The following is a 25,029-nucleotide window of genomic DNA, read 5'->3' as shown; positions in this document are numbered from 1 at the left end:
TCATTCCAGCTCTTCATTTGTCTCCTCCTGTCTCTCGTGCATTCCTACCTGCTCCATCTGACCCTCCCTTTGCCCCTGGTATAGCTGTCCTCCCAAAACGTGATAAAGTATCCGCTTCTGCCCGTCAATAAACACTGTCGGCCAAGTTCGAGCCCGTCTCCACTCCAACAACATAAGTTTACAGTACATGATTTGCCATGTCGTCACAACACCGGCGCGTAGATATAAGAACATGCGTCGCAACATCACACACTCAGGCTGATACGCGTATTTCCTATATTGCGCGCCAACTATGCTGTCGAAATAGGCTTTCACTTGTCGACCTTCTTCAGTCTCCGGCTCCCGGATTGAATTGAAGTCCCCGTAACTGGCGACATCGTCTTCGCTGTGCTACAGCCAGGTGGGTGGGCAGCAGGACATGTACTGGGGCGCAAAAAGGCCGTGTTCCCATCCAAAGACACATTTGATCTCCACCGACTTGTCATCTACTCGATCAACGAGTATGTGAGCTGGGTGAAGGGCTAGGTGCGTGAAGTAGAAGTAGTCGACGTCTGGGATCATTCCTCGACTGTGCATATCCGCTGCAAGGCTGGTAAAACCATCCCAGATCCAGTGTTGATCGGGCGAATCGTGTCTCTCCTGGCCCTTCATGTGCTCACATAGATCGATGATAAACTGTAGAGTTGTTTGTTTCCGAGCTTCCGAAAGGTCAATCTCGTGTTCCGCTCCCATGACATGACGGTTGAGAAGTTCCTTTTGGAAGATCATGATGGATTCTTCTGCGTAGGTATAGCTCGAAAGGATCGAACAGCTCGTACTTTTTTGGCTCTGCAATCGCAGAATCAACTTAGCAACTTCCTTCGTGAGACCCATCCGCTGTTCGAAATTGAGTTTGCTCAAGACCTTTTTCAGATTTTCACCTGACTGATGGTACTGGAGCATGAATGGCATCCCGAGGGGATTGGAGTTTGACAAATCCCATTTGACGAAGGAGGGTGTCGGAACGACTGTGTAATTCTTTACGTAGTGGGAAGTGATGATATCGAGGTTCATATGTTTATTGTGATGGTTCGGAATGCGAAGAACATATTCTTTGGTATTCGAGTTCCTGTCGGGTGCTTTACTGCTTGACTGAGGCGGTTGTCCTGACCCTTTCTCAAAGTTCTCAAAGTATCCTCAACGTACGCGTTCAATTTCTTCCGCCTGGGGTAGTCTACAGCTCTCAACTATGGTTTCTTAACCCGCCTATTTTAATAAAAATAACGCTAGCTTTAGTTACCTAATCTCTGCTCTTGCATTTAACTAAATACTAGCTACTTAATTCTATTCCTAAACTTCTACTATTATTCCAACGCTTATAGCCTGTACGGCCTACTTAGCCGTTTGTTTATTATTTTTTAGAATTATTTAAAAAAAACTAGGTAGTCTAGATTAGTAGCAGTAAGAGTAAAAACAGATATTTTTTATATAAAAAATTAAAGTTGCTAAATTTTAACATTTTTAATATTTTTAACTGTTGGAGTATTTTTTAGTATATAGGCTGTTAGTAAATAGTTATAAAAAAATAAAAGCTTTTTACTAAATATTAGTTTTTAGTAGAAAAGGGTACTTTGCATAAAAGCTACTATCTTTTCTATTTTTTTAAGCTGCAGAATTCTGCTTTTATAGACATTATTGTTTAAAAGCCCGTCACAGGTTAGCTAAAAAAAATTTAATAAATTAATACTTTAATAAGCAGTAAAGAAAAAAGGAATTTGTTCTATTATTATATAGTATAGCAGATAGAAGACAAAGGCTACAGAGCAGCTTTATACATGCTTTAAAAGCAAGTAACTCCTCGCAAATATAACTACAACTTGCATTAAACTTATTAGTAGTTATCAAGAGCAGAAAATTAATATTTAGTACTATAAAAAAACAATAATAAAGTTTAGAACTATAGTTAGCAACCGTCTCAACCTATCTTAGAAAAATTAATGTAATTACAAACATCTCCGCACTCAAAGTACTTTCACAGAACCAGCGATAGCTCAACTAGGGCGTAGGCGCTTTGAAAATCCTCTTGTCCTGACCCTCCAGCGGTTGTCCCGTCGTAGAGACGCACTCCCAGTTTAACAAATCGATTATACTTGCCACTGTCCAAGCACTTGATAACAAGGTCGTCTATACCGAGATTGGGAAAAGTTTGAGCCGCAAGCTGGGCGACTCTCGTCTCGAACGTACTCCATGACACTCTTGAGTGTGCAACCACAGAAGTAGGTGGGATGTTCTCATTAAAATCTAGACCTCCAATTAAAACTATATTCGTGCTGTTGGTCTTGTTTCCATCACCCTCCATGTTCGAGTCGGAATTGGCCATCTGCTCTTCAATAGGAATTGTTCCACTGTCTGCAAGAGCCGCTTTCGGATAGTGTACCAAGTATTGGGTTGGTGGAGTTGCTGCCCCGGACGCTATAGCGGCAGCGAACGATGACCATTCGATAACCGGAAGATGTGGGGATAGTGATAGACTAGCGAAAGTACAGGATAACGATACTTCTGCGGTATTGAGGTGCTTGTTTTTAGGCACAAAGGAGAAAAGACAGGTCGCGAAAGGCGTATATGTGCGGGTAGGCTCACCTTCCCCGCGCGCCGAGGAGGACCTGCCCCAACATCATACTTCCAAGATCAGTGAAGGAAAGCTCGCATGACATGTTGGAAGCTAGTACCGTGAAATGCTAACCATCTTTGTTGATCGGTAATACACAATCGACGTTCCCCAACCCATTGTAATGACGCTTTAATAAAACTCTATATTCATACCATCACATTGCTCTTCAATCTACCGCTTTACTCGTCCGGTCCAATCACGCCCTCACTAGCTGCCATGTTACATTGCCTGAAGATTCTGACTTCCTCAGGCAGGAAGCTGCCAGTCACACTATGCAACACACCACGGTTGTTGAAGAGAGCCATATCACCTTCCTCCCAATCCACTGCATACACTAGCTCCGGTGCAATACCCGGCCGCTGCAACCGGTGCACGATTTCGCGAACTTCTTTCAGGTCGGAGATTGTACTTCCGTCAGCCAGGTGCAGCGCTTGAACGGCGGAAGGATGAATTTGCAGAGCGAGCTGGCCAGTGACCGGGTTCTTCCAGCACATGGGGAGGATTTTAATTTTGGACTTGTCGATTGGGGGAAGTTGATCGGCCGGTAGCTCGATGTTTTCTGAAACGAGACCGAGACCGTGAGAGCGCGAGCGTGCGGGGGACATCCAGATGTAGGGGTGTGGCGCATACTGGTCATGAGCTCGTCAGTCTCGATTCAGGACTGTTTGTACAGTAGTAGATATGTTCTCTCACCTGCACCTTCGTGGTCCTAGCGAACTTCTTATCCTCTTCGCTCAACAAATCGTACATCTTGTAGCTTGACACAAATGCTGTGCTACCTCTCGAGAGCTTCAGTTCGTCACCTGTCCCATCATCATACCGTAGCATCTGGTACTCTGTCTTTGGCACCTTGACAGCTAGTAAGCTAGTAACCTTTGGCGGCTCGAGATCATACAGGGCAGCGTCAATATGCCACCTGTAAAATCGGGTATTATCGCGATCGTCTTCGTCACTGATTACTTCCTTATGGAACGTGCGGTGGTGTGGGTGTTTCAAGGTTATGTTTTTGAGGCCTTCAAATTCAGCTACTGGTCCATTACCGATAACTTGGACTTGTGGTTGATGAGGAATGGTCTTTAGGTCGGGATGTAAGATTGAGCGCTTTGCATCGAGCGTTTTGCCATGGCCGTAGTCTGTTGATGTGGGGTCGAAGAGGCGTGTGAGCTCATATTGGGCTTTGGCGGAGAGTGATTGTTGGTTTTTGAAGAGGACGACCTGGTTTGAGTAGAGAGCGTTGATGATGACTCTGGTGTCAGTTTCTGTTGGAGTGTTACGATTAGGGTTCTCAAACTCGCAGAAGTAGACGCACCAGTGAGGTTTTCGAGGTCAGCTCCTCGGATTTCGGCACCAAAGTCAAAAGATGAGCCTGGCTGTGGCTCAATCTTATGAATGGTGATTGGGCTGGCGGTTGCGTGCGGCATTGTGCTTTAGCGACTGGGGGTTTTTTGCCGTAGGCTTTGCGCGTCTTGCTGTAATATTATATTCACTCGCGCTCTTGTGTTTATCTATCGTATTCCCTCCATCTAGTTATATACTGGACGTTCGGAGACTCAAGTGAACGCTCGTCCCGACAGTGGTGGAGCGCGGAGGTCGCCGATAGAGCCTAGGTTCCGCCCCGAACCAATGAAATTCTATCGCGCCTATAGGCGGCGGAGATTCACCACGACAGAGCCGTGATAAGGAATCGTCGCACTGCGATTTTCACTCCTGTCGCAAGCTGCCGATGATTATTCTATCTTCGCTATTATGTGATGCGCCATGTACAACTTGTGGAGAACGGAATATGGCGACGTAGGAATAGAACTAAGTTTCGAAAACGTCCCACCAACAATTGAATATTCCTACCTACACATTATATCTCTCAGTACTGCCCGATTGCCCTATTGGGGTCTAACTTCAGCTCAGAACCTTCGGTCCCGCGTCGTCATTCTCGTCCTCGCTATACTCCCCATCATTCGAGGATTCGCAGCAGTCGTCTTCATCTAACTCACTACTACAGTCGCTCCCACAAATTGGCAAATCATCTTCCACTAACCCCTCGGTCTCCGGGTACATCTGCTGCCAGGTCTGGAAGATATCCCTCGCCTCTTGCCAATGCTCCGGGCCGTGTACACCGTTCCTCAGAAGTTCGAATACCCGCCTGGCTATGATGAATTCTGGTTCGAAGGCATATCGTAGCCACTCCTCGTCTGCCAATTCTTCGAACGTCTTCTTCAGCTCCAATTGATCAGCATCTGCGGGTGTTGACAACGCCCTAATCTCATAATTGCCTCCGCTATAGATGTCGGTCCAAAGCCATAGCGGCGCCCGATAAGCCATGAACTTAGGGGCAAAGAAAACCCACTCACTGTCCCAATCTAGGACTGCGGTGATTTCGACAGCTGTCTCGTCGCCCTTTTCGACAAGTATATTGTGACCGACGAAATCAGTGTGGCAGAAGTAGAACTTATCGGTATCGGGAAGGAATCCGTGTTTGCGGAGTGACGATATGATGATGTCCACTCTGTTCCAAATCTCCTCGACGATGATGTTACGAGCTCCATAATGTTCTCTCCAGCGGCTGCACAAATCCTTGAGGGACTCGAAGGTTGACTGACGTTGAGTTGCAGTGCACTTCGGAATGGGTGTTCGATTCGAACGGGTCTTCGGAATTTCAAATTGATGAAGTTGCATTTCAAATGATGATAATGTGGCCGGACCGATATTCCCTGCTGAGGTACTCGTGATAGAGTTGAGCTCGCGTTGGACCTCCATTATGCGTCGCACAAGGCACTTCTTTTGCTCAAGGTTCAGGTGCAACTCCGAAAGCTGCATACCCGGAAGGCGAGCTTGAATGGCATACGGGGAGCCGATGGCATTGACTGAGAGAACGTTGAAGTGAATGGTCTTAGGTATCGGAAGTGTTAAACGAGAGCTGGCGAATTGGAGAACAGCGATGTTATCTGTCAACTCCTCACTGCAAGTATAGAAGCGCGGAATGCGAACAATGTACTGCTCCGAAACGGTTTGCTCGCCTATGCCAATCATAGCGCGCACTCGCTGCTGCAACCATCGCACTGTAAACTTTTGTGCTCGAGGCGGAAGTAGAGTGATGCCGATGATGCGATGGAAACTACCGCCCCGCATGCGCTCGATGCCAATACTCGCGGTATCATGCCCGGGGAACACCTCTAAGCAGAGCTGTATAACCTTATGTTGAAAGTTCGTAAACGGCTCTTGCGCAAACTTGTCGGTAGAGGTAGTGGAGACCACAGAACAAGCGCCATCGTCGCTTTCGAAAGCAGTCTTAGCTTCCGTAGAGTAGCACTTGTCGCTGTTATCGACCTGCATCGAGTGGGGTGCGCGGGCATTGTGTTGGCCGTGGTTTGAATCCGTTGATTGTGACAGACAAGAATTGGCTCGGATGGCACAATCTCCCATATTGTTGTTGGTTACACCCATTCCACAAAGTGAGGGAGCTATTAACGAGATAGCTGGTACGATAATGCGCGTGGAAAGAGCGGCTGAGTGGGAACAGGTTCAGTGCGTGGTGTCTGGATGAGTAGCCCTTGTCTGAGGGGAATCTAAGAAACGTGTCGTTGGGGGTGAATAAGAAATTAGGCACAGAAATTCACCTGCAGTTCCATGGTGGGGGACCAGTACAAACGAAGTGGGTGGTCGCAATCGGTGACTCAGCGACTGCACTTGTGGACATTCACCTTTCCTATACATACCCAAAGTCTTGCACAACAGCGAAAATACTAGCATAGAAATAGTGAGAAATGTCTTGTTGATCCTTATGTGGATTATTACTTACCTTTTGCTTTTGAGCATGGGGACAAGCTGCGTGGTTGTGAGTAAACCAATCTATGGCCCCGATTTTGCGTATATCATGCGTACAGCGAGTAAATAGTCCGGGTGACAGCTTGATACCGTTTGCTTCTCACTTAAGTAAGCGCGCACTCTCTGTTGATATCTCTTGTGCATCTGTTCGCTCAGAGTGAATCGTCATTCACAGAAAGTTCCGCGCACCTCTATGATATATAGAATCTTGCAGATTTGAAGACATCGAAACCAACAACGATCGTCGTATAGGTCTACCAGCTATGCCTTCTGAGTACGGAACCCAGCATCATTGTCCGAAAGACGATAATTGCCGCCGGAAGCCAGCGAAAGGGCCATGTCCAGTGAGCTGCTCCCATCAGGATAAACATAACAAAAGCTAATAGATCTACTAATAGGTACATCAGAGGTGGTGCCTTAAACCAGGACACGAAGGACAGTACTGCCTCATCGACGAGAAGATTGGCTGCGAGTCATGCAAGGCCGAGTTCTACGCTGAGCAGCGTCGTTTGCACAGGGAGGCACAAGAAGAAAGAGAGCAGAAGAGGAAGGAGAAAGAAAACAAGAGCCAAGCCGAGAAAGACCGCCAGGGCCGCCGTACAGGGAAGAAGTGAGTGGTGTATATGTGCTTCATGCAGGTGCTTCCTGATAACAATAAGGCTACCTCGGGGCGCGTTCTTGAGTTTCTCGGGCAACCTACTAGTACATCGCGCTTTAAATTACGTTCGCCTTTTTTTAGTTTACAAGAACGTCTTCCAAGTGCTAATTTGAAAAGAGTTCGCTGGACCAAGGAGCAAAAGGATCAACACCGCGATACTTCCGGAGATGTTGGCGCTACCGCCACGAACTAACTCTGCTCGAGCTACAACATCTCCTACAAAGAAGGAATGATGGGAATAAATGGAATCTTAGGAGAGGGACTCGAATATAGACAGGTAGTAGGACGAGGTTTCTGGGTAAAGAAATGGATAACTTAAGTTACTTGAATATATACAACGATTAGAGGATTCAGAGAGCTTAATTCCCGAAGGCACACACATGTTTCGGAACATCAGTCAATCATTCCAGGCTGAAATCAGTAGTCACCAAATGCTCTGACAGCTCACAAGATCGACTAAGTGCTAAAGTGAAAGGATTGGCTTGGGCCGCTCAACAAAAAGGAAACGACCCTACCACTATCGTCCACTCTGGCAACCATATGCCCTCTCGTAAAGCATATCTCCAACCCTGATCACTTATGTCGTATTCTTCATTAGGATGTTCTCTTTTCATCCTCGCTATCCTCACCACTACTATGAAAGGGTATTTCGTCTTCCTCACTATCGGTATCCTCTCCGGGGAAATAGTCCAGTTCCAATTTCCGGTCATAATGCAGCTTCTGCCACTCGCTGACAATGTCTTCTGCCTCTTTGCTATCTTCATTAGAGAAGATTCCGTCTCTAAGTCTTGTGAACATTCGACGTGCCATGATGTACTCGGGACTCAACGCATAGCGCTTCCACTCGTCGCTTGCTAATTCTTCAAACAGTCCTTTCATTCGTGAAAGCTCCGGATCCGTAGGCTCCGTCATTGGAAACATCTCATCCCACTCATTGGAGTCATCCTCTAGCCACAACCAGAAGGGCGCACGGTAGGCCACAAACTTGGGACAGAAGTGAGCAAACTCCGCGTCCCAGTCGAGCACACCGGTGAGAAGCAAGGTTGACTCGTCGACAATCTCTACAAGCATGTTGCGGGAATAGAGATCCAGGTGGCAGAAATAGAATTTGTCTGTGTCGGGTATGAAGCCCTTGTCATGAAGTGATTGTGCAATCCTCTTGAAGTGGGCCCATTCAGGATTCACAAACTGATCATTGTGGCCTTCGAACTCTTGCCAGCGGCTCGCCTGTTCGACTAGAAATTCCAGCGTCGTTTGCGGAACGGCGTGTGTTGACCACGGCTTTGTCCAAGTGGGTACCCGATTGTGTCCGACTTTGAAGGTATGGAGCTGCAGCTCTTCTTCGCTAGCCATATGTTCAATGTCGTTTGAAGGTGCAATGATGCCTGCAGAAGAACTCGTGATAATCTGCAACTTCATCGTGAAGTCTACAATGATACGTAGCGCACAGTCTTTCTGGGCCATCGTGAGAGTCTTCCATATGCGCTCTAGGTTTCTACCTGGAAGGTAGTCCTGGATTGTATAGGGTCGAGATAGAATATTGTCCGGGCTCGTGTCCAGGCGAACAATCCGTGGGACCACAGAACCGAGATGCTTCCTCGCGAACTCCAGGGCTGGGATGTCGTAAGATATATCCCAGTTGTTGCGCGATTGATCCCACCGCGGAGTTCGCAGAATGTAGTTTTTCGGAACTTGTGGTTCAAGGCGGCCAGTAATGCGAGGGAGAAATGAACGAAGCCATGGAAGGGTCCATTTCGCCGGAAGCCGAGGAAAGATGGTGACGGCGGTGATGCGATTGTAGCTTCCCCCCTCAATGTGTTCAATATTGAACGTCGTGTTGCGAAACTCCGAAGAGCAAATATGCGCTACTTTGTCATTGAAGGTATCAGAAGGCTCCTGGCCATACAGGATGGTCGAACGGGTAGAGGTATTGGGACTGTTCGCGCCGTCTTTGTCGTCCACCTGCTCCGAATCTACAACAAAATCTTCTCGTGTTTCACCTAACTCCTTGCTATTGCGCGGAGCAGGCGGGGCACTACGAGAGTCCTCGGTGGTCATCGGCAACGGTGTCGGGTAGTTGAGCATGTCGCCAATGAGGACCCATCTATAGGCTAGGAGTGAGAGGGTTGTGCTGCAAACCAAATACTGCACGCGACATTGTTTCTTGTTTGTCGCGCTTGGCATCCGCCTATTTTTGAGGTATAACAAACTGACTCAGAAGGTGAAAGCGGAGAGGGTTCGAAGAGTGAATGCTGACAAGAGCTCGCGCCCAGAGCGTCAATGCGGCCATGAAGTGAGTAGCCGAGTCGGAAAATATAGAGGGTTTCGAAGCAAAGGGAAGTGTATAATTTTGGAAGAAGATCGTGCAGGAGATGATAGTATTTGGAATTCGATTTGGCGATTCATAGCTAGGCAGATCCAATGCGAAGATGCCGGGTATCTTTCAGTTCCAAGTTTCTAAGCGATTTGACAAGTGCAAGAAGAAGCATATGAAGAAGTTCACTAAGAATCTTCGATGGTGTGCAACATCGCTATCTTTGCGAGTTCTCCACGACATGTAGTCGCCACGGTATTTCGAAGAGCTGTGAGAAGTATTTGCGTTGGGTATCAACATGCTCGCGCCTGGCATGCCACAGGAGGGAGAATAGACCTGGCCAAGTCATTTCATCTAGGCCAGAGAAGATGGCAGCCTACTGCAAAGTCGACATATATTCTAATCAAGGTTGGTGTTGAGATGAGCAGTGCGGAATAGGCCGCATGTCTCCTGTCATCGCCCCTCGTCTGATTGGCCATCGGGAGCTGCCCCCTCCGCCCCGACCCTGACTGCCGACTTACAGCTGCTTGGTCATGATGGACAAAGCATCGTCCTGCCAAGTCTTGCAGCTCCATTCGCCGCTTGCTAAACCTTTACCAACCAGCCATCAGCGCGATGATGTTCTTTTACAAGCCTGCGTTCGAACATTCTCGTAGACTTTTCAGTGAGCGGTATAAAGCGCCACCCTTCGACCGATGAAGACGCTCTCCACCATCTTCTTCGCCATCATCGCAATTGCCATAGCAGTCTACCGCAGCGACTCTATGCTCTCGAGGGTCACGCAGATATCGAAACAATTCACTCCGATCACGAGGTTCACGAATACCTTCTTCAATAACACCAAAGATATGTCGACAGGCACCATGTTCCGCGGCTTGGCCGTCATCCCGGACGAGCCATTGACCACGAATGCGCCTCGCAAGATCGCCAAATCCTTCCACGCGATTGAGCAGTCAGAGGGTGCGGGCGCAAAAGTGAGGAGAAGTGTTGGAACACCACAACTTCGCAACTTCTCACCCTTCCTCATGCTTGACCACTTCGCCATTCCGCCTGGGGCTGGCTTCCCGGACCACCCCCACCGTGGCCAGGAGACTATCACATACCTTCTCTCCGGCGCTGTCGACCACGAAGACTTCGCCGGCAATAAAGGCACAATCGAGACGGGCGACCTCCAGTTCATGACCGCTGGTCGAGGCATCGTACATGCCGAAATGCCGCGCCAGAACGCTGACGGCTCGCCAAACGTCGGAATGCAGCTGTGGGTCGACCTTCCCAAGGAGTTGAAATCGTGCGAACCGAGATACCGAGACTTGCGCGCGAATGAGATACCGGAGGCCACATCGGATGATGGCAAGGTACGAGTGAAGATCATCAGCGGGAAGGCGTACGGAACGGAGAGTTTGAAGGAGCTGGCATATACACCTGTTTGGTTGCTTGACTTTACGGTTCAGCCTGGCGGGACAGTCAAGCAGAGTCTGCCAAAGGGGTGGAACGCATTTGCATACCTGCTCAACGGCACCACCATCTTCTCTTCCGACGGCGTATCGCGACCGGTCGAGCAATACCACAACGTAGTTTTTGAGAAGGGTGGCGACAGCATCGAAGCGTCGGTTGAGGAGGGCGCGGAGAAAGAGTCGAGATTCATATTGGTCGCTGGATTGCCACTCGATCAGCCTATTGTACAGTACGGACCTTTCGTTGTGACGAGCAGGGACGAGGTCATGCAGGCGATGATGGACTATCAGACACACTCGAATGGATTTGAGAGAGCGAACAACTGGGAGAGTGAGATTGGCAAGAGCATGGTTCACTAAGTAGTTCTTTTCGTGTTTCTTGTATATATTTCACTCACGATGCGTCGTTGAGCAAGGCTTTCTACCGAATGATATCACTGCAGCGCTCTACTTTTCTCCCTTACGCTCAACAGCGTCCATTTCTACGTCTATGGCTACACGTACTGACCTTGAAACCAGATCTTCCATGCTTTTCTCTACCCACGTTCTAACTTGTTCTATAGACTGACACATCCATTCGAGCTATCCTCGACAAAAATACTCCCATAGATCTGACCCTCACCGCGCTCTGAAATCGGCTCCTGGTACCCATCCCAAACCACCGTCTGTGTCTCTGTTGGCTTCTTCGCAATCCCCACCTGCAATTGCCCTCCTCCAGCATTCTCATTCGGAAGAGACCCCGTAACAGCTTCCAACGGCGCATTTCCCGCAGAATAGTAGACCTGTATCGTACTACGCTTCTAATTAGCATCTCAAAAAAAAAAACTTCATCCATCCCAAGCCCTCGAAAGACTCACTTATTCCCATGATCCAACTGCACCCCGAAATTCTGCCACGCACCAAACAGAATCGGCGTCCGAAACACAAACTCATTCTTCCCATTCTGCACCTTCCAACTCTCCCTCTCTTCCCACGTATCGACCCCGTTCCCTCCATCCCCTACAAGCACCACTCCGCCCACAAACGTAAACTGGTTCCCGCTATAATCCGCTTTCTCATGCCACACATTCATGTACTCGTGACTTAGGTTTAGCGGCCGGGTAAGGTCTTGCTTGATGCTCCAGTGGAACGTCACGGTACCGTTGTCTGCTGCGTCGGCGCCGACGTCGTTCGCATCGTCTTTGAGGAGGAGGCCCGCGCGGCGGAATCCGGTTTGTAGTCTTGAGCCTGGGCGGAATAGGGAGGCAGAGTCGATGGTTACTTCGATTGGTTTGTGCAGGGAGGAGGAGTCGAAGCGTGAGGGGGACGCAGAGATGTTCGGGAGGAGGAGAATCGAGGACCAGGTGCGGTTTTCGCCTTTGACGAAGCCTGGGTTATAGGGTGATGTGGAGGCATCGTCAAAAGAAGAGAGTGTGAGGTTGGAGGGTATGCGGCCGTCGAAGATTAACGGACATTTTATCTTGTTTGTGCTGTTAGTGAAGGGTTGGCGATGCGATAGTGTTGCTGCGGCCAAGGTAGCGAATTCGAGTGCTATGAAGAAGCGCATCGTGAGCTTCGGGGGCTTTACAAATGAATACAAGATCGCAACTCGCGTATTACCTTTATTCGATTATAATTCAAGCTAGTGGGTCTTGCATATATTACGCAATTAGGTAGATCGGGTAGAGTAATATAGAGAGTTCGAGAATAGCAATTTTGCCGGAACACGTATAAAGCATTGAACGTTTACCCCTGTCTCGGTTATAACGGAAGCCTGTTGTTTGGATCTGAACTGTGCCTATTATCGAGACTTTCCCTAGAATGAGGATGATATGGGTCATCTTGCTGCGTGAATGTTTACCTTATAAACAGCAAAAGTTGAACTCGGGAACATGTGATACGATATGATGTCCCTATATGAGAAGATAAAGAAATTCTAGACCTATATTAACGCAACTATGCTAGAGCTGGAATACTAGAGAAGAATGCATACAGTCGATAGAACGCCCAAAATGATAAAAAAGAATGACCGTATGGATGAAACACAACGCTGCACCACACAATGCAAAATATAACAACAAATCCTCACCTCCGCATGGTATGATCATAAAGCCCTGTAGCCTTCCTCTTCATGGGCCCAGGTTTCTTCTCGCTATTGCCCCAAAATTTCAGATACCAAAGTGGTCTCCAGGTCCATTGTGCCTCATCGTCGAGCGCAGTGTCGAGGATCCAAGTCACGACAGCGGTAAATGCGACAGCACCGATTGCACTTATCCAATATATCCAGAAATCCTTTTTGTTGGGCGCATAGTTGTCTTGCATGCTGAAAAGACTGCTGGTATACGCGAGTGGGATGAACAAAAGAGCGAGCAAATTCAGACGTTTGACGCGCTTTGCTTCCTCCAGATTCTGACGGTTTCCGGCAATGGAGGCTAAGCCCGTCATGGCTTGCACGAGGTTATCTGCACGCTCTTTGAGGATCTTGAGTCGGAAGTATACATATTGAAAATCCTTCTCACAGTCTTTCCAATTCGCGCTGCGCACCTTCGAGGAGGCGTCGAGCTTCCCATCTAGATGATATCCTAGGCTAAGCAGCGTATCTTCAATGTCATCGCGATAATTCCCGCAGCGGCGAGATATAGTTTGCAGGCTCTTCCACTGATCCTGCTCTTCGACCCATGCCGTTGTGAGCCGCAGTTCGAGCGATGGAAGCATAGCCTTTATATAGTCAACCAATTGGAGGTAGTGTGCAGCAACGATCTTCTTAATAAAGATAGCAGACATGTTGGGTGTGTCCCAGTCTTCCTGAGAGAGCATGTCAGAGTGTTGCTGATAATAATGGAGGAGATCGCGTAGCATGGAGGTGTGCGGATGTGGCCTTTTGCTCGATATTCGATCATGCGAGACAGCCGGCAAAAAATCGACATAACCATCCTGGAAAGGCCCGTTCTTGAGTTCACCTCGAAGATTAATATTTTGGCGGATTGTATTCTCGCTCCCAACGACCTCCTTTGGGGTAGGGGAGAGATGAAAGAGCTGCGGGTCACAGAGAATCACAACTAGCTAGGCGTTAGACAAGATCACAAGAGCCACTGCCCAGTGTAAAAATTAACATACCATCCCAGCCCCCCTTTCCAGTCTTCCTGCACCACCAGGTGACCTTCCGTCTTAAGATACCTGTCGTGCTCTCCTCTTTGTGTCTTGGCGCCGTCATTCCAATGTGCCTTCGTGTCCGCTGGCAGAAATAATAGCGGTTCTCAATCGCCTTGTTGAACTGCCTCAGCTCGCAGTACTGCAAATGGAAACTCTTTTCTGGGTCCAACAAGCTTGGCTGCGGTAACGCGTCGCTTACAGGCGTGAAATCATTACTCCAAACGCAAGTTCTCTCTTGTCGCTGGAAAAAGGTAGGCTCCATGTAAAAGTGGCCGCCAATGATAGAAACATAGTCGGGTGCCAGACCTTCCATTATGTAGATACGTCGGCGATCATGGTCATGAGTCGAGTTTTGGAAGTGATTCCGAAGATCTGCGGCGTTCTTGAACTCGGTCGTCTCGAAGCCAGGCTGGCCCGTTGCAGGGGCGTCCAAAAGCACAACAAGCGCATTTCCATTCTTTAAAGGACCATCCTTATTGTTCGGATCTGACTTTTTCAATCCAGGATTCGAGCCGCTAAGGGCTTCAATGTACTTCTGATATGGACCTATCAGAGGTAAGCTGTGATGTGCAGGGGTCTAGAGAGGGATTATATCTACCTTCAGCACACAACCAGGATCCGACCAGATCTTGCTTTGGCGGAACAGGACTGTGGGTCACAGTCCTAGCGGTCGTGGCGGCGGAGGCTTTTTCGAGCTCGAGGGGTCCGCCAACATCGCTCATCTGGACTGAATTGCCGTTACTGGTCATTGCGACATACGCCCCACCCAACGTGTCAGACGTCTGGCAACCACTTTACGACCACCAACTGACGGCACAACGAAGCAATGAAGAGAGCACTGTAACGCTCAGAACGCGTTGACGATTACTCGATGCCTTCCGTTGTCGCGGGAGGGATGAAGCGAGCCGCAGGCGACCGTTCGACTTTTTTCAAGCGGCTGCATCGAGGCGGAGCTGAGCTGCACCTTGGGGGCCAAAAGTACGCCAAGTCATCCGTGCGTTCAGGCTTCGCTTGATGTTGCATCTTGCGCTTTGATAGCGCGCGCATCGAGGCTGTGAGACGTGGATCCGGTGAAGGATGAAGAGAATGTTTCTAGTGCTCCAACCTGAGGCAAAGAACGGGCAGTGGGCATGGTGTGCGAGCCAACAACAATTGTAATCAAAAGTGGCATGAAAACTTAATGAAACTTGTTTCCCGAAGGATCAGGGGTGTTTGGCATGAGTAGCTTCCAGGGGCGACGCCCGACGACTGGCAAGAGAGCCATCGTTAATGGATTGGTGAGGGTTAGGGACTGGAGATAATATGTGGAGCATCATAGCGTGCCACAACATGCGCAGCGCTTAACGATTGACAGTCTCCTGCTTCTTGCTCTACTCGTTCACAATACTCTACTCTTAGTTAGTTTGAAATGGCACAGCCTGGCTCTGCCGAGCGTGCATGATTTATAGCATGGAGGATCCCTTCAGGCTGCGCTGTTTCTGCAGCCACGCCACAGCGGTACCCCACACCATCGAGCGTGGGCTGATTTTCATCTTCAGCCTGATCGGCATACAGCTTACCTACAATCCTCATGATATTCTCGCCTCGCCTTCCACTCTCTGCATTTTTGTATGCTAGTCTAGCTCAACCAGTTCTTGGTTGTTGCAGAATGAAAAAATTCTAAGGCTTTATTCCAACACCGAATACCATGAGGCTCCTCAACACGCGAACGTTGGAATTGACCATCTTCATTGGCAACGTTCCGGAATATGTCATTCTTTCCCATCGTTGGGAAGAAGACGAGCTCACGTTCGAACACATCGTCAAAGACCCGATAAGCAACCCGAAGAGCAGGGCTCGACAGAAGCAGAACTTCAAAAAGATTCAAGGGACTTGCGCGCTTGCAGCTAGAGATGGTTTCGATTGGGTCTGGATTGACAGCTGCTGCATCAACAAATCCAGCTCAGCGGAGCTTCAAGAGGCTATCAATTCTATGTTCCGGTGGTATCAAGAAGCTGAAATCTGTTATGCGTTTCTGAACGATGTTCCAAACCAGGAGGCCGGATGGGGCGAGCGATTTCGACACAGCAAGTGGTTCACTCGAGGCTGGACATTACAAGAGCTACTAGCACCAGCAACTGTGGAATTCTATGCCGCAGATTGGTCCCCTATTGGAACCAAAATCTCACGGTACGAGGAGGTCTCATATATTACGAGGATCGCGCCAATCGCGCTGAGCCACCAATGGCACACAGTGTGGTACAAATTTCTAGCGGCAGAAAAGATGTCGTGGGCTGCCCACCGGAAGGTCAGTCGCGCTGAAGACGAGACATATTGCCTTCTCGGCCTTTTCGACGTCAACCTACCCCTTCTCTACGGCGAGGGGAGTGAGAAAGCCTTTCGTCGGTTGCAAGGAGAAATTTACAAGATGGATGGCGACTGTTCGCTATTTCTCTTCACGTACATGCCCAATTCCGCATGTGCTCCGCTGTTTTCAGAGAGTCCAACACGCTTCTGCCAAATCACAGACTGTCCAGAGTGCGCTCCACTTCCCCGATGTTTCCCTCTTGATGTTTCGTACTCTCTCCTCTGTTTTCTGGGCTCTGCTCGTGAAACTATGGCAGACGATCATTTTGTGAGGCTTGTCAGAAAAGGCTCTAGCGTCAGGTTGCCATTAGTGAGGTTTGAAGAGGTTAAAGATTCCATCCTGCCACTTGGTCCATCTATCGGCCCTGATAAACCTAGTTGGTTCGCGATTTTGAACATCTTGCGCAAAGATCGCCAAGACTATGTAGTAGGCCTTCCTTTGATTAGACGGGATAACCATTCATTCTTACGTCTTAAGTACGTCCCGGTCCTCTTGTCTTCCAAACATCGACAAAACGTTGTGTCAACTCCGATAACAGTACTTGAAGATTGGCAGCCAATTTTAGGTGATAAAATAGTGTCTTTTGAGTTCAAAAGTACATCGTTCAGTATTATATCCTGGAAAATGCGAGGGGCATGGGGGAGTGTGGAAAGAATGGAAGCATGCTCAGAACGGACAGCGCGGCTCTCACTCCCTATGCTGAGCTTTGAACCATATACCGTCACTCTACGAGTTTCAAGGACGCGATTTCCTGCGATTCAGGTTCTTTGCACTTTCAGGACTCAAGGACAAGCTAAGTTTGATAATCTTGGTATGGTAGGAGCTGAAATTACGAGCGGGTTGGAATCCACAGACACTGCTGGGACGTCGCTGAGACTGAAGGAACTGCTAAGTTATTGCGATCGACTTTGTCTTCCGTTGCAAAACGAGGATTATGTGCGTATTGCCTTACGACGACTGCCTCCGTTAGATCGTCGCATCGGCTCAAATGAAAGCAATTCTCGATATCGAGTTGAGATTGATCTCGCCAGTGCGGATATATCAGATCGAGTTCCGGTAAATCAAGCTCAATGATCAGTACTTCCACCCCATTCTCATGTCTCAACACATCGCCACGTATTGCTACCTGGGCCTTGAATAGTATACTTTTCTCGTCTGTACATACAGCAGAGGCCATTTTGAATCCAGCAACTGCTTCTTTACTACAGCCACTGAATCAATTTGTTTCTACCAATGGCCGTTCAACGGAGTTACGCAGTGTGCACTTTCACGACGACACAAATCTCATTAACCCAAAGTGAAATTCAACGCCGGGACACCCATTGCACCCCCTTCAATCCTAGTACCAATACCTTTGCACAACGTTACTCGATGTCTCAGAACAATCGAACCGGAGCGAGCGCAGCACCTAGTGCTCGAAGACCCCGCTCCGAATTCATACCATCTTTGCCATTCTTCTTCTCGTCTAGGTACTTCTCTACCTCTTCTTCATTCATATTGCGGTATTTCATGATAAGCTCTTTGTTCTTCTGTTCCTCCTGGATCTGGGCTTCAGTCTTCTCGACCAATCGCGCCTTGTCCTCACGAGGTTCTTGCCCTTTACTGAACGGGTTCAACTTCGATCGCTTGGAAGGCTTGATGGTGCTTGAAGTATGAACAGGTAGTTCTGCCGCTGATGATGGCTTTGATATGGTAGATTTTTCTGCTACGGATTAGGAAGTGACGAGGGATTGAATAGTGGCTAACGTACTTTCGCGACCCGTTGTGTCAATCGGCGGGTTATACAAACCGATTGAGAGCACCATCGCGATTTTACTGGAGAGTTTCTGTTCGAGTCTAGTCTCACTTTAATATCATGAAGATCGTATATCCACTTTATAGATCGGAGGATCACTGGTGCATGGAGCTCGGGGGCTGTGCTGCGGGGCTGTGGAGCTACACCCTAAGATCGCATTTCAGCCTTGAGATTGAACATCGGCACGCAATAGGCTGGAGATCATACTAGACGTGTATCCAGTGCGAAGTACGAGGACTTCTAATGCAATGCCTGTGACTATACTAAAGGTGAACAAATAATATGACTCAAAAAGCGCCAGTCGAATACGCTTTACTAGCTTTGCTGGGCCGGTGAACCCTTGTCGTCAACCTGACCTTCGCATACAAGGCCTCTAGTACCACTCTAGAAACAAGACGATATTTCTTGTGCACTGAGATTTTATCTTGTGGTTATCACAGGATTGTTGTGGCTTCAAGTTTCCCGATAGATTCTAGCTCTCGTCGCCTTGTTTTTGAATAGCCGCCTGAACCATGGTGGCTGCCGATTCTGCCTTGAACAATGTGCATATACGGACGCATCTGATAACACCTAGCGTCATGGCTGAGCATGCGGAATCGCAGTGTGGGATAATCACACGCCAAGAAGTGTGGATGGTCACTTGATTAGAAAATGAGATCGAGACCACGCCACCCTGAGATTCTAAGAGAAAGTGTGAAAATGGGCAAAGTTGATTAGAACAATGCAGTTGTGATTAGGAACATCATCAATTTGTGCCATGTGGAAGCCTACTGATACATCCACACAATCACGACAAAAAGTAACGGCGTGTGCCTATAAGGATGGAAAAGAACTATAGAGTCATTGATTGATTCTGTACCCGTCAAGACTGCCAGTGCCATCGTGCAGGAATATCGCTCCGCCTGTAAATGCTCAAACGCCTAGCAATGCCCCACCATTCCATATATCCGCGTCCCAAAGCCACCCCATACTCAGGTCTATACACTCAGTGCGGCGGGAGCAACTATCTCTTGAGGCTGGGCCGCAATTGGAACTTCCGTCGCTGCCTCTGGACCCTTGACGCGCTTCGCTTCAGGCTCGTCTTCGGTATTATCATTCCGCGTATCTTTCTGCTCGTTGGTATCGGCTTCTTGCTTTACCGCTTCTTTGACTCTCGCCCTCTTTGAAGCGCGAGATTCTTGCGTTGGTATGCCTAGATGCCCATCGACCACCTTCGCTTGATCCAGCATACCATCCACATCCTCTAGACGGAGCGCCTTGATAACATCGACATAACACTTCGAGCTGTTCATTGCCTTATATGCCTTGTCCTTCCCAGGAATCATCTGACCTAGTAGGTATTTTGTGTTTCCCCATCGATTCTCCACTAGTAGTGCGAAGCGCATGTAGTCGGTTACCGCGGTCTTCCACTGCGATCGCCACTCGTGGGGTCCGCCCTCTGCGTCTGGTCTAAAGCAGCTGGGGTTCTTCTCAGCTTCGGTCGCGATCATGGCCCCGTCAACGTTGAACTCTTCCATAAGCTGAAGAGCTTCTGTGCGTGATATGACGTCGCCGTTCATAATGCATGCGACACCAGCTTCCCTGCATATATCCCCAATCATTTTAAGTTGGTGTCGGATGGCCCTTTCCCTGGGTCGCATGGGTGTTGTGCGGCAGTGCACTGTGAGCCCAGTGATGCCTGTGCGAACCAGCCGCTTGACGAGCGTTTCTGTGTCTTCTGGCAGGTCCAAGATGCGTATCTTGACACTGATGCCAATTTCGTACGGCTTGCCCACCTCCTCAACTAAGCGCGTCAAGATGTCGCAAAGCAGGTCTGGGGTCTTGAGAAGTGCTGCGCCCATGCCTCCCGCTGTCGAGAAAGGCTTGGGGCATCCCGAGTTGATATCAATGCCCGCGACATCCCCTGCAACCATCTTTGCCGCCTGCACGGCTAGCTCCGGATTCGCTGTACCCATTTGGTATATCAGCTTGCCCTTCTCGAGCTCCGGGTGTATACGGTATATGACGCTCTCGCGATTATGCGGATCGAGCGTGGGGTTTTTGAGCTTGGAAGTCGGCAGGCGCGAGAATTCTAGAGTCGACGTGTGCGGATTCAGGCGTCTCGTGGTACCAATCATGGCGCGATCGATCGTCTCGGGCCCCCATACCAAGTCTGCGCCGTACTTCAGCGCCAGCAATCGTGAGGGTAATTCACCGGAGCGCACCATGGGCGCAAGCACCACTTTGCCTCGGTAGTCGACGCCATTTTTGGGGATAGGTACGCGTGCGGGCTCGTTGGAAGCCATGGCTCGTGTTATCGTGCGGGACAGGCTTCGTAGCATAACATGTCGTGGTGAAAGTCAAGTTTTGAGTACATTTGCATGTGGAGTCAAAATCGTCGGGCGTTCTAGAAATTCCGCGTGCAGATGATGTCCAAAGGGGGTATAGCGCGGTACATCTCCCGTTGTAGCCCCAGATAACCTCCCCCCGAGCGATTGCAGTCACACTAGCACAATATCTCTCGCCTCGATCTCCATCTCCATCTCCATCTCCATCTCCATCTCCATCTCCATCTCCATCTCGTCAGCTTCTCCATTCATCAAATCATGGAAATAAGCGTCCCAAGAAAATGCCGCCTTTGCGTTTCGTTGTTCCCATCACCCACATTTCTGAGGATATGTACGACCGGTGCTCCATTGAACACGCAGACAAGGTCGCTGGACTGTACTCCTCGCTTTGTGAAGCCGAATCTTTCTTCTTTGGTTTGAAACAGCTGCCTGCCAGAAAGGCACCGTAGTAAATCATGAAATCGCCATGCATGGGTATTTTGCCATCTACGCAAAAACCCTGCCATGTCTGCATCGGACATGTTTAGCTCCGAAAGTGGAGAGCTCGCATTCAACCTGGCAGATCGTGAGCATGATTCCAGTTCTACGAACCACGAGAGAAAGAGAGATATCGCGAATCTCCAGCGTCTCAAGTTCGAATCTTGAAGGTCCTCGAGTATAGGTTTCTATGACCTTGTGTTCAAATCCCCCAAGGTCAAGTGTCGTAGAGTACCTTTACATAATTCAAGAAATGTCATGAAGGTCGAGTCAAAAAGTGCAGGTGCGAATAATTCAAGGTTCGTCAGACCTGGACGATGTTGGTAACGATGTATCTAGCGGGCCAAGATCCCATTGGGCCGATAGTCAAGGTATGCAGAGCTGGGGACGTTGTTTTCCTTAAGTTCACCTGTGGTCCAGATCCATACAGGCCCAAATGATGCTAAGTTGTCATGCGTTTGACAGTCAGAGTTTAAACACGCTTAAAGATGGCAGAGATCTTGTCCAGTGGAACCGACATCATGAAACTGTGGGCTTCGTATAATGCTACTACCAGCTCTAATACCTTTAGAGTGACACTAGCTTCTCCCATTGCCTTCAAGAGAATATATAGCCCAATGCAAGTACCGCCCTCATGAGGGTAGGGAGGCTTAAGAAAGGCAAAGCTGGGGGTAGATTCATATCGACGTGCGACATTTGTATAGCTCGCAGAAATGTAGTCCTTGTACTGGGATATTGAACGTTATGCAAGTTAAGTTGAGCTTTCAGACATGTGGAGACAATGACAATCTGCCCCTCTATGCTCTTCCGATTTACATAGCACCCCCAGAGAACTCGTTTACTCGTAACACACAGTTAAGTCAAAGTTAGTTAAACTTTTCTTGGGAGTAATTAATGATACTAGCATATGCAGAGGTGGTTTAATTACAGATATAATTCTCGAGCAACAGTGATTATTTTACAACTTAGCTTTCGCAGCCTCTGGACTCGCAACCTGAACCATGATTTTACCTGTAACTAGTTAGTATCGTCCATTTACTAGAGCGACAGTAGACTTACCAGTATTTTTGCCTTCAAATAGCCCAACCAGTGCTTCTTCAGCCTTCGTGATACCGCCCTCAATGATAGTTTCTTTCCTCTTGAGCTTGCCTTCTGATAGCCACTGAGCAAGCTGTTTCCTTGCCTCAGTGTACTTGTCTGCGAAGTCGAAGACAACAAAGCCTTGCATGCGAATACGCATGGAAATGATCATGAGGTAGTTCTGGAAGTGTAAGCAGTGAGATCTGACTTGAGGGGTGGAATGCAGAAGACGTACCTTGGGGCCTTGCGGCTTCTTGTTGTTGTATTCGCTGATAGCGCCGCACATGACGAACCGACTGAACGGCTTTGCCCTCGACAGCGCCAGATCCAGAATTTCTCCACCCACATTGTCAAAGTAGACATCGATGAGTCCCTTCGTTGCAGCCCTGAACTTCTTTGCGAAATCCGGGTCCTTGTAGTTCAGCGCGTCATCGAAGCCGAGCTCCTCCTTCAACCACTGAACCTTGCTATCCTCGCCAGCAAGACCCAAAACGGTCGCACCCTTCAATTTGGCAATCTGACCGACTACACTTCCCGTAGCACCTGCCGCACCGCTCACAACTACAAAGTCTCCCGCTTTGACTTGGCCAATCTCCAAGATGCCAAAGTACGCAGTCAAGCCGGTCATGCCTAAGACGCCCAGAGCGTCCGTAGGTACCGCGCCTTCAGGAAGATCGAGTGGCTCGACAAACTTCTCTTTCAGTACAGTGTACTCTGACCATCCGCACATTCCTGTCGCATAAGTACCAACGGGAAATTTCTTTGACTTGGAAGCGACAATGATTCCGATGCCATTTCCGCGCATCACGGCGCCGATCTCAACAGGTGGAACATAGGAGCGTGTGGGGTTCAACCAGCCGCGCATTGCCGGGTCCAGGGAGAGGTAGAGCGTCTGGAAGATGACTTCGCCATCCTGGAGGGAGGAGGCGGTGGGAATGGCATGTGTTTTGGGTGTAAATGTCTTTCCGGCGATGATGTGGCTTTGTGGCCGCTCGGCCAGATGTATTGAAGTGTATGATGGCATATCGATGGTTGTAGAAGAGTAGTATGCACTTTTGTAAGACGTCGTCCGGTTCAAAGTTCAGAGAGCGCTACCACGAAGCCGATAGTATCGCGAGGACTCGTAACACAGTTTAAAGTCGAGGAAGGATCGAGGAACGGAAATCAGAATCTAATGGTTCTTTTGTTTCTCTTCGGTCCGGCTCTGCACAGATTGCGCGGCAGTACGTGCCTCATGGCGTCGTCGAGCGAGTTGTGGGGTTTTGAGGAAGCGGAGAAGATACCGAGGCTCGGGCAGTGGTTTCCTTTTCGGGACGCTTACCTACGAAGGTCACAAAATCTTCACGCCCTGAGCGCCCCAACACGCAATACCGACTAGAGTAAACTGGAGGGGTAGTGCAATAGCACATGCAAGAAATTTTATAAATGAAGGTGTAAATAGAATCATGATGCGCTGGCAATCACTGCTGCTCGTCTTGGTACCATCTCTTACGATCTTTGACAACTGGAATTCCACGTCGAAGGTAGGCATGATTTTGCAATCAGTCCTGAAAGAAGTAGATGTGAGGAAGCTTTAGCTGACCGATAAATGTGCTGTTGGTGTGGATTAGACATTCAAGTAAAGGTAAAGCGCGGGAAGAAAAAGTAATTTTGGCCAACCAAAATTATTTCAATATCAACGCCGCCCAATGCATGTCGTGCTGGATAATCACTCCTCCGCACCCGCCATCTCGACATCACCATCCTCACCCTCTTCACCCTCTTCTTCTTGCTCGCCCCACCACAGCGTTGGGCCTAGACCAGCCTGATTCATCGAGCCCTATTTCAGACATTAGTATATCAAGGAAGAATGTAAGGGTGCTAGATACTCACAACAAGCCTCCAAGCCGTACCCCTCTCCTCAATAATCTCACCCTTCTCGTCCTTTTGCACGATAGTTGGCCGTTGGTCAATCCACTCCTCTTGCTCAACCCTAAACAGCACTGGCTCGCCCTTGTCGAGAAAGAGCTCTGTGCCATCCGAGTTCCACACCCAGACATTCTCAGCGGCAGAAAAGGATGAGTTTTCGAAGAGGTTCTGATAAGGAATGAAGACCTCGGACGTGAAATCTAGGTCGAGAATGATGCCATCTGGATTTGAAGTTTTGATGCGTCCGTAAATGATCTCACCGCGGAAGGGGCGGAAGACAGACATGCGGAATTCGACTGTAGGATGTCAGAGGACATACGGTGCGATTGAGCGGTAGAATGGGCTTACTCTTTACGTTGACGAGCCCGGTCCCGTGGCCGATCAGCCCCTCAGTTGCTGAGAGAAGGTCCCACATGCATATACATAGGCCGATACCAGGGATGATTTTGTTGCTGTACTTCTCGTTGACTACATCTTTGATAGCTTGGGCGCTAGGCTTGTTGAAGTCCTGGGGTTTGACTTGTATCAAGTCTTGTATAGTGGACTAAGACTGTTAGTGACTGTTGTGCAATCATGAGTAGTAGTCTTATGATTAAAACTCGGACATTGCTTTTTTCAGCTTGCCGGATGAGATCGTTTTATAGCGTGTAGCTCATGTTCCAATGTGTTTTTGTAGCTAGCTCGATTTTTCTTTCGTACCGTTGAAGGGTACGTTATACGGAGAGACTACGCGTATTCAAAGACAGAGAATCACTTACGAGTATGAACATGATTGTATCTTTGGAGGCTTCATGAGTATAGAGGCTGGCGAGGAGGGTTATTGCGACATATTCAAGTGATTGGAGAAGGTGAGGCTGCGGAATTGATCTTAGCGTTGCACTAGTACTATCGATAAGACTTTTTGTGAGAACTGGTCGGACTTCCGCGTCGCGTCCCATCTCGAAAACAATCTGGAACTGTTGTTGCCTCTAGTTCTCCTTTCATGTCAGTTCAACCTTTAGGATGTGAAATTATGTTCTTCTCATTTCATCAGACCTAACCCTATCAAACGGTGACGATGACGTC

At 48.7% G+C, this 25,029-nt stretch overlaps 12 protein-coding genes across 12 annotated transcripts; 2 read left to right on the top strand and 10 right to left on the bottom strand.

Annotated features, from left to right (window-relative positions):
- Positions 1-390: 390 nt before the first annotated feature.
- On the bottom strand, positions 391-1,053 carry K460DRAFT_356590 (uncharacterized protein; the record flags this gene model as incomplete). The annotated part of the gene is made up of 1 exon (XM_040931970.1): positions 391-1,053. One exon carries the CDS (start codon positions 1,051-1,053, stop codon positions 391-393), a length of 663 nt encoding a protein of 220 aa, XP_040785336.1.
- A 364-nt stretch (positions 1,054-1,417) lies between these two features.
- K460DRAFT_356589 (uncharacterized protein) lies at positions 1,418-2,693 on the bottom strand (the record flags this gene model as incomplete). The annotated part of the gene is made up of 3 exons (XM_040931969.1): positions 1,418-1,426; positions 2,105-2,510; positions 2,620-2,693. The coding sequence occupies 3 exons, from the start codon at positions 2,691-2,693 to the stop codon at positions 1,418-1,420; spliced, it is 489 nt and encodes a 162-aa protein (XP_040785335.1).
- K460DRAFT_396258 (Clavaminate synthase-like protein) lies at positions 2,620-4,205 on the bottom strand. Its single transcript, XM_040936091.1, has 3 exons — positions 3,960-4,205; positions 3,344-3,909; positions 2,620-3,279 (listed from the first exon to the last, which is right to left on the bottom strand). Exons 1-3 carry the CDS (start codon positions 4,069-4,071, stop codon positions 2,830-2,832), a joined length of 1,128 nt encoding a protein of 375 aa, XP_040785334.1. The 5' UTR covers positions 4,072-4,205; the 3' UTR covers positions 2,620-2,829.
- A 341-nt stretch (positions 4,206-4,546) lies between these two features.
- Positions 4,547-9,188, bottom strand: K460DRAFT_289852 (uncharacterized protein; the record flags this gene model as incomplete). The annotated part of the gene is made up of 2 exons (XM_040929147.1): positions 4,547-4,925; positions 8,050-9,188. The coding sequence occupies 2 exons, from the start codon at positions 9,186-9,188 to the stop codon at positions 4,547-4,549; spliced, it is 1,518 nt and encodes a 505-aa protein (XP_040785333.1).
- An 814-nt stretch (positions 9,189-10,002) lies between these two features.
- K460DRAFT_367718 (RmlC-like cupin) lies at positions 10,003-11,528 on the top strand. The gene has a single exon (XM_040933632.1). It carries the CDS (start codon positions 10,140-10,142, stop codon positions 11,256-11,258), a length of 1,119 nt encoding a protein of 372 aa, XP_040785332.1. The 5' UTR covers positions 10,003-10,139; the 3' UTR covers positions 11,259-11,528.
- Positions 11,316-12,588, bottom strand: K460DRAFT_367717 (glycoside hydrolase family 131 protein). Its single transcript, XM_040933631.1, has 2 exons — positions 11,756-12,588; positions 11,316-11,690 (listed from the first exon to the last, which is right to left on the bottom strand). Exons 1-2 carry the CDS (start codon positions 12,442-12,444, stop codon positions 11,456-11,458), a joined length of 924 nt encoding a protein of 307 aa, XP_040785331.1. The 5' UTR covers positions 12,445-12,588; the 3' UTR covers positions 11,316-11,455.
- A 198-nt stretch (positions 12,589-12,786) lies between these two features.
- Positions 12,787-14,942, bottom strand: K460DRAFT_417964 (uncharacterized protein). Its single transcript, XM_040937914.1, has 3 exons — positions 14,629-14,942; positions 13,995-14,576; positions 12,787-13,936 (listed from the first exon to the last, which is right to left on the bottom strand). The coding sequence occupies exons 1-3, from the start codon at positions 14,777-14,779 to the stop codon at positions 12,963-12,965; spliced, it is 1,707 nt and encodes a 568-aa protein (XP_040785330.1). The 5' UTR covers positions 14,780-14,942; the 3' UTR covers positions 12,787-12,962.
- Positions 14,943-15,717: 775 nt separating this feature from the next.
- K460DRAFT_263487 (HET-domain-containing protein) lies at positions 15,718-16,467 on the top strand (the record flags this gene model as incomplete). Its single annotated transcript, XM_040927483.1, has 1 exon — positions 15,718-16,467. A coding segment is annotated over one exon (750 nt), but the record flags the coding sequence as incomplete, so codon positions are not given.
- Positions 16,468-17,753: 1,286 nt separating this feature from the next.
- K460DRAFT_407152 (uncharacterized protein) lies at positions 17,754-18,182 on the bottom strand (the record flags this gene model as incomplete). Its single annotated transcript, XM_040937039.1, has 2 exons — positions 17,754-18,079; positions 18,128-18,182. 2 exons carry the CDS (start codon positions 18,180-18,182, stop codon positions 17,754-17,756), a joined length of 381 nt encoding a protein of 126 aa, XP_040785328.1.
- A 662-nt stretch (positions 18,183-18,844) lies between these two features.
- On the bottom strand, positions 18,845-20,521 carry K460DRAFT_367713 (FMN-linked oxidoreductase). Its single transcript, XM_040933630.1, has one exon. The coding sequence runs from the start codon at positions 20,455-20,457 to the stop codon at positions 19,150-19,152; it is 1,308 nt and encodes a 435-aa protein (XP_040785327.1). The 5' UTR covers positions 20,458-20,521; the 3' UTR covers positions 18,845-19,149.
- A 1,335-nt stretch (positions 20,522-21,856) lies between these two features.
- On the bottom strand, positions 21,857-23,308 carry K460DRAFT_314346 (NAD(P)-binding protein). Its single transcript, XM_040930274.1, has 3 exons — positions 22,292-23,308; positions 22,036-22,237; positions 21,857-21,987 (listed from the first exon to the last, which is right to left on the bottom strand). Exons 1-3 carry the CDS (start codon positions 23,078-23,080, stop codon positions 21,935-21,937), a joined length of 1,044 nt encoding a protein of 347 aa, XP_040785326.1. The 5' UTR covers positions 23,081-23,308; the 3' UTR covers positions 21,857-21,934.
- Positions 23,309-23,446: 138 nt separating this feature from the next.
- Positions 23,447-24,789, bottom strand: K460DRAFT_314344 (DNA-directed RNA polymeras-like protein III 25 kDa polypeptide). Its single transcript, XM_040930273.1, has 4 exons — positions 24,723-24,789; positions 24,313-24,508; positions 23,929-24,260; positions 23,447-23,875 (listed from the first exon to the last, which is right to left on the bottom strand). Exons 1-4 carry the CDS (start codon positions 24,732-24,734, stop codon positions 23,765-23,767), a joined length of 651 nt encoding a protein of 216 aa, XP_040785325.1. The 5' UTR covers positions 24,735-24,789; the 3' UTR covers positions 23,447-23,764.
- Positions 24,790-25,029: the final 240 nt, after the last annotated feature.

The sequence above is a fragment of the Cucurbitaria berberidis genome (genome assembly GCF_010015615.1).
Source record: "Cucurbitaria berberidis CBS 394.84 unplaced genomic scaffold K460scaffold_4, whole genome shotgun sequence".
Classification (NCBI taxonomy): domain Eukaryota; kingdom Fungi; phylum Ascomycota; class Dothideomycetes; order Pleosporales; family Cucurbitariaceae; genus Cucurbitaria; species Cucurbitaria berberidis.
Note: the sequence above shows the minus strand (reverse complement) of the source record. Positions and strands in the feature narration are given on the sequence as shown.

Bases quoted from the DNA above. Each gene is read 5' to 3' on its own strand.
- K460DRAFT_396258 (XM_040936091.1), bottom strand. From the start codon at position 4,071: ATGCCGCACGCAACCGCCAGCCCAATCACCATTCATAAGATTGAGCCA. The intron at 3,910-3,959 runs GTGCGTCTACTT...ACACTCCAACAG, and splicing joins TGACCTCGAAAACCTCACTG to AAACTGACACCAGAGTCATC. The intron at 3,280-3,343 runs GTGAGAGAACAT...GCTCATGACCAG, and splicing joins CTAGGACCACGAAGGTGCAG to TATGCGCCACACCCCTACAT.
- K460DRAFT_314346 (XM_040930274.1), bottom strand. From the start codon at position 23,080: ATGCCATCATACACTTCAATACATCTGGCCGAGCGGCCACAAAGCCAC. The intron at 22,238-22,291 runs GTACGTCTTCTG...TTACACTTCCAG, and splicing joins AGAAGCCGCAAGGCCCCAAG to AACTACCTCATGATCATTTC. The intron at 21,988-22,035 runs GTAAGTCTACTG...AACTAGTTACAG, and splicing joins ATTTGAAGGCAAAAATACTG to GTAAAATCATGGTTCAGGTT.
- K460DRAFT_367713 (XM_040933630.1), bottom strand. From the start codon at position 20,457: ATGGCTTCCAACGAGCCCGCACGCGTACCTATCCCCAAAAATGGCGTC.
- K460DRAFT_367717 (XM_040933631.1), bottom strand. From the start codon at position 12,444: ATGCGCTTCTTCATAGCACTCGAATTCGCTACCTTGGCCGCAGCAACA. The intron at 11,691-11,755 runs GTGAGTCTTTCG...TTAGAAGCGTAG, and splicing joins CAGTTGGATCATGGGAATAA to TACGATACAGGTCTACTATT.
- K460DRAFT_417964 (XM_040937914.1), bottom strand. From the start codon at position 14,779: ATGACCAGTAACGGCAATTCAGTCCAGATGAGCGATGTTGGCGGACCC. The intron at 14,577-14,628 runs GTAGATATAATC...TACCTCTGATAG, and splicing joins ATCCTGGTTGTGTGCTGAAG to GTCCATATCAGAAGTACATT. The intron at 13,937-13,994 runs GTATGTTAATTT...ACGCCTAGCTAG, and splicing joins TGGAAAGGGGGGCTGGGATG to TTGTGATTCTCTGTGACCCG.
- K460DRAFT_314344 (XM_040930273.1), bottom strand. The intron at 24,261-24,312 runs GTAAGCCCATTC...GACATCCTACAG, and splicing joins CGGGCTCGTCAACGTAAAGA to TCGAATTCCGCATGTCTGTC. The intron at 23,876-23,928 runs GTGAGTATCTAG...TGTCTGAAATAG, and splicing joins GTACGGCTTGGAGGCTTGTT to GGCTCGATGAATCAGGCTGG.
- K460DRAFT_367718 (XM_040933632.1), top strand. From the start codon at position 10,140: ATGAAGACGCTCTCCACCATCTTCTTCGCCATCATCGCAATTGCCATA.